Source organism: Etheostoma cragini, chromosome 16 (genome assembly GCF_013103735.1).
Source record: "Etheostoma cragini isolate CJK2018 chromosome 16, CSU_Ecrag_1.0, whole genome shotgun sequence".
NCBI classification, from domain to species: Eukaryota; Metazoa; Chordata; class Actinopteri; order Perciformes; family Percidae; genus Etheostoma; species Etheostoma cragini.
Genome location: NC_048422.1, coordinates 559,974 through 565,351, shown reverse-complemented (window position 1 = coordinate 565,351; position 5,378 = coordinate 559,974). Strand labels below are relative to the sequence as shown.

General features: G+C 42.7%; 1 protein-coding gene and 1 long non-coding RNA gene across 2 annotated transcripts in view; both read left to right on the top strand.

Moving 5' to 3' along the window:
* LOC117959448 overlaps window positions 1–1,360 on the top strand; it is a 22,110-nt gene extending 20,750 nt beyond the window's left edge. The window contains exon 4 of the long non-coding RNA XR_004659938.1: window positions 1,274–1,360. This is a non-coding gene — a long non-coding RNA (uncharacterized LOC117959448). The remainder of the gene's footprint in view (window positions 1–1,273) is intronic.
* Window positions 1,361–1,446: 86 nt separating this feature from the next.
* The window catches only part of megf10 (multiple EGF-like-domains 10), a gene marked incomplete at its 5' end in the record, with an annotated part of 33,534 nt that continues 29,602 nt past the window's right edge, over window positions 1,447–5,378 (top strand). The window contains one exon of the mRNA XM_034896968.1: window positions 1,447–1,543. Coding sequence (XP_034752859.1) covers window positions 1,447–1,543 — 97 coding nt within the window. The remainder of the gene's footprint in view (window positions 1,544–5,378) is intronic.

The window sequence follows — 5,378 nt, the reverse complement described above, 5'->3', positions numbered from 1 at the left end:
CCCCCCCCCCCCCCCCCCAACAGGTGTGAAGCCACAGTGGCAAAAACAACAACTGTTGTCCAGCAGCGACAGGGAGAGAAATCCTTCTGTTAACACGCAGGCTGCTGTTCTAACGCTGGGAGTAGCCATAATATCTGTGTGCTTTGGTGGAGACCACAGTTTGATTCCTGCAGAAGCCGTGGTAATGCACCCCGGGACATCAGAGGGGGGTTTTATTCTGGAGTGAAAAGGCTCTCTTCTATAAACTATCACATGTTGCTCCTCTACGAAACGCTGCAGAAAGGGGGATTGGTCAGTTCCTCCAGGCAACATGGCATTACAAAATGGGATTAAGATTGGAAAGAAACTCAGATTGCTTTTAGGTTTAATTTAGTACATGTTCTTGGATAAAGTCAATGTGCTTGCTATGTTTTAGAAATTGAAAAAAATAAATACTTTGAAGCCTTAATTAAAATGTGATGGTTTAGCAACACAAAGCTATAAATGTTTGCAGTTGACAGAGAGAGCTTCTTCTTCTTCTTGACCCTCGTTGGGGTTAAAAAGACAAGAAATGTCAAACTTGAAAAATCAGAAGCAACTTCTTTTTGCATTAAAAATTAGTTATTGACATGTACACAATAGAAATGATAAATGGCGATTAGACCCTGTTGTTTGACTTCATCAAATTCCCACCGTGAAGTCATGATATTTTAAAGGGGGCAGAGAAACTGTGAGCATGTAGGCAGATGTTGGATAGAATATAGCTTTTAGCAGCTAGAAACAGATATTTCCTCCAGGAGCAGGTGGAGACCAAAACAGAGCTTAAAGAACAGTGAATATTAAACAGTGAATATTCATCATGTGGATACAAACACATCCTAAAGTGTGTAACACAAGGGTTGATGCTGGGTCCAGTCCTTTATTACTTATACATACTTTTGCGCTGATTATTTATTAACTGATTACCTTGAGTGACATCCTGTTAAAACAAGAGATCCAATCTTATTTTGGCTTGAGTTAAGTGAAGTCTGCTTTTTTCACAAGAGAGTCTGATTAGAGTGGCAACTACTAATGTACTAATACAAGTCTTAACTCTACAGCAGGGGAATGAGAGGGGGAAGAACTCCTAACCCAGAGACGTTAGGAACTCCTTCTGACCCGTGTTGGCTATGAATCTGCAGGAGACATTTGGCAACACCAACACTGACGCCAACGTTTCTCCTCCTGATTGGGTCTTATTGGCCACAACGTCTCGGGTGTGAGGTCTGGGGTCTGGGCGTGACAGTTTAAACAGAGATAAAAACACTTGTGTGCACGGAGATCACCTTTGGCTTAAAACTTAAAGCTTAAAAACCACAACTTAGCGATGAAGATGTAGCCTTATATTTCTCCAGCCCTTTGTGCCTAATTGTAGTGCTGATCTGTTTGTGAGTGTCCTGATCCCTGTCTTCCTGTCTCCTCCATGTCTCAGCTCATTGTGCAGAGAGCTGTGTCCACGGCCGCTGCATGGCCCCCAACACCTGCCAGTGTGAGCCGGGCTGGGGGGGCTCCAACTGCTCCAGTGGTAAGTCCTCCAGCTGTTGCTGTCTGTGAGCACTCCTTTCTTTGCGAGTGGGTCTCTGGTTTTTCTGTGAAAGCACTCTGAACTCACGAGAAAAACAGACGCTGGTGTCGTTTTACTGCGCTCGGCCTGTCCGGAAGTCTCAGGATCTGAGGGCCCTGCCTCATCATCATCATCATCATCATCATTATTATACAGAAGTACAACATGATAATATAATATGTGTCATTATATATGTGTAATTAATAAGTCTGTGTTGCCAGATTGGTCTGTTTTCCGCCAAGCAATTTGGGCGCTTTTGCGTATGATTGGCTTGAAAATATAATCTTTATCTGGCAACAGTGCACGTAGTACTAATCCTACATTTCCCATGAACACCGTGTCGTGACGTGTCATCCAGCCGTTGGCAACTGAAAGTAGTAACGAGGAGTGTAAATTAAAAGTTAGTAAGGACCAAACAAGCATGTGGCTAGCGGAGAATGTGATTGGCTGGTAGCTTTAAATACCTACTAACCATGTTGGCTGCTGATCATAAGTTCATTTAAAGCATTGATGGACAGTAAACATACAATAACTTATACTATAATTTATACTGAAAAAAATTATAATGTAATGTATAAATTTGGGTTTGGAGGTATTTTTTTTACTTACCTTGCACTGAAGCTGGATTCTCATGAAAGCCCAAGATCCTGCAAGAATCACACAGCACACGAAAATCCATCTATTCAGGCTTTATGTAGTCTAGACCTTCCTCTGTCTCTGTGTTGGCGTTCTAACCTCCGGTGGAATTAGTCTGCACAGTAGCTCCAGTACAGTTCTGCTTTTCACTTAGAGCTCCACATGCTCCATGATACACACACACACACACACACACACACACACACACACACACACACACACACACACACACACACACACACACACACACAGTCTCTGTAGCGTCATCTATCAGCTGCCATTTTTCCTTTTAGGCCGGCTGCGAGTCGCTCCCTCATTTCCGTTGCAGCATTGGGTCATGGGTGTACATGTCTTTTTCAAACATGGGTGGATGAAGGATCTTATCTTAAGGACTGGGCATCTCCTCTGAGCTCATGTCACTCTATAGCTTAGTGATGTTTACCAGCTCAGTTGGTCTGTGTGTGTGTGTGTGTGTGTGTGTGTGTGTGTGTGCGTGTGTGTAGTGCCATTTTGCATTTATGTCATGTCCAAAATATCCCGTAGGGACAAAAAGCTGCTTTTCATGTGGCACCCAGAAACTTTGCTCTTGGCATGTAGTTTTTATGGTAGAAAGAAAGTAGTTCCTACATGACACATCACAACCCAGCCTGTGGCTTATCTTGAGTAACCGGGTCATGATTTTTGGAAATAGATGTTGCTGTTGATTTTTTGGTGCGTTGAGTACCACAAGCTGAGTGCCATCTAGTTTCATTATATAAAAGAGAAGGCAGACATCTCCAACACTGGCCAACTCACACCAAAACTATCTAGACTCATAAATACTACAGGCAAAAGGAAAGAGATGTAGTTTTAATTTGGAGGTGAAGGGTCTCTTAAAGGCCAGTTTACCAGTCATGGGTAGTACTCAGCCTGTGTTGCATATTGTTTTTTCTGAAAATACTCCCCGATGATGTCACAATGATGTCATGATGGAATAGGTAACCTATAGTCCTCAGATTGGACCGATAGTCTAGCTAGCTGTCTGGATTTACCCTGCAGAGATCTGAGGACCAGGTAACCATAGTCCTCAGAAATCCACCAGAGGTTAGAATGCCAACACAGAGACAGAGGACAGGGACGGACATCCGGTCTAAAAAGAGACAATTTCTGGCGATGAAACGTCGTCGATATAGACTAGGGTAGCACTGTAAGCTTGCAGACTGGGTCCACTCAGTGTGTGTGGGAGGGGGTTTTGGTGTCTGCCTATGTGTCTCTATGTGTACTGATAGCCACGAGGAGCCCACAGGGTGTGCCCCTGCTGTCCTCACTTTCAGCCTGTAATGAAGGAGTGTATTGTTGTGTCTGGGCCCGGGGCTCCCCTGGGCCCCACTAGGCCTGGCCTGATTGTCTCTCTCTCTCTTACACACACAAACACACACACACACACACACACACAGGAAATTCAAACTTCATGAATGTATCAATGAGTTGGAGATTTGGAGAAAATGGGATTTGGGAACAGTGAGCTAATGAGTGTGTGTGGAATTTTGCTTTAATGTGAATGTTTTTCATGTATTCATTAAGCACTAAGCAAAGGTTGGTACTTATCATACATATTGTACAATATTTAAAGTTGGCATAAATACAATATTTTTGTGGGTCTACATGAAAAAGAAGGAAAAATGAAAAAACATGGCGGTCAGATTACTGCAGTGAAATATACCAGTCTGAATACTCCAGCTAAGACCTACAGTAGAGTCCTTACTCATATTCTTTGATCCGTGTGTGTCTTTTGGCCTATTTAACTTGAGTAATTCTTGCTCAGCTGTGCCCACATGCATTGTCCCAGTGTTGGCGTTTGACTGCTACAGTTCCTTACCAGTGTCCTCTGACTGTCCAGCTGACATAATCAGATACTCCCTGACTTCCCTACCTGCTTTCTCTCTCAGCGCCAACCCTATTGGCTCCTATGAACACATATACTAAAAATGACTATTTCTTTTTTTCATTTTCTATAACAGCTGCTTGCTCTAGTTCCTATCAATCGTCACTCAAACAGGAGTAAACAGTGAGGTTGCTGGGGCCTACTTTCAGCGGCGGATGAATCCACATTTGGGGCCCTATTTTAACGATCTAAGCTCACGGTGTGAGGTGCCTGGGGCAGGTGTGTTAAGGGTGTGTCCACATCCACTGTTGCTAGTTTGACGGCAGAAAACGGTTTGGGACATGGGAACTTGTGACATTAAGAACAAAGTAGAATCCAGACTCTGATCCTTTGAGGTCTCATCAAGGTGCCCTGTAAAAACAAATAATTCACAACAACAACTAAAAAAGTGGAAAATAACTCAAAATAACTTACTTGTAAAAGTACTGTGCATTTAACAGTTGACTCTATGTGAAAATAAATTAACTTTAAAAGAAAACGGAGATTGCATTGGCTATTCAGTTACACAGTCACCGTTTTCATGTTCTTTTTCAATAGACATTTAAATTTGTCTTTTTTTGTATTCTTTTTATGTTTTCCAGCTTAAAAAACAATACAGGCAATAATCTGTCAAATAAAACAGAACATTTCTGTAAAAGTACTTTAAAAAAAAGTTTCTGAACCCTGGATCTTTCTGGCTTATTCATACCTTGGTTACTAGAGTAACCAAATTTAAAAATGTAGGTTTTCTGAAGCACAACACGTTTCCTGGGTTTAGTGTCCCTTCTTTCTGGTCTTAATCTCTTCCTCCCCAGTGGCCGATGGTCTGTGTCTCTGGGACAATAAGTCGGCCCGGCGGTCACAGAGCAATGCCAGGCTGCAGCCCAGACAGACCACCTGTGCTGAGGGCTGTCAGTGTGTGATAGACAATCTGCTCATTCTCCCACTCACTGAAGTTTTCTCCATGTTCTCATCAACCCTCCATACATATCGCAATGAAAAGTATTACACTGTTATCCATAGGCATTCCACGTACAGTATGTATTACTGTATGCACCACAGTGACTGCTGATGTACAGTATAAGGCCCCTCTTTTCCATGGCTTTCAAGTGGGGGAGTGGAGTTCATGTCCCGGAAGAAGTAAAGGAGAAAACACAAGACTTTCACCCAGAAAACAGTTGTTCATGTCCTGGAGAAGTTAAGGAGAAAACACAAGACTTTCACCCAGAAAACAGGTGTTCATGTCCTGGAGAAGTT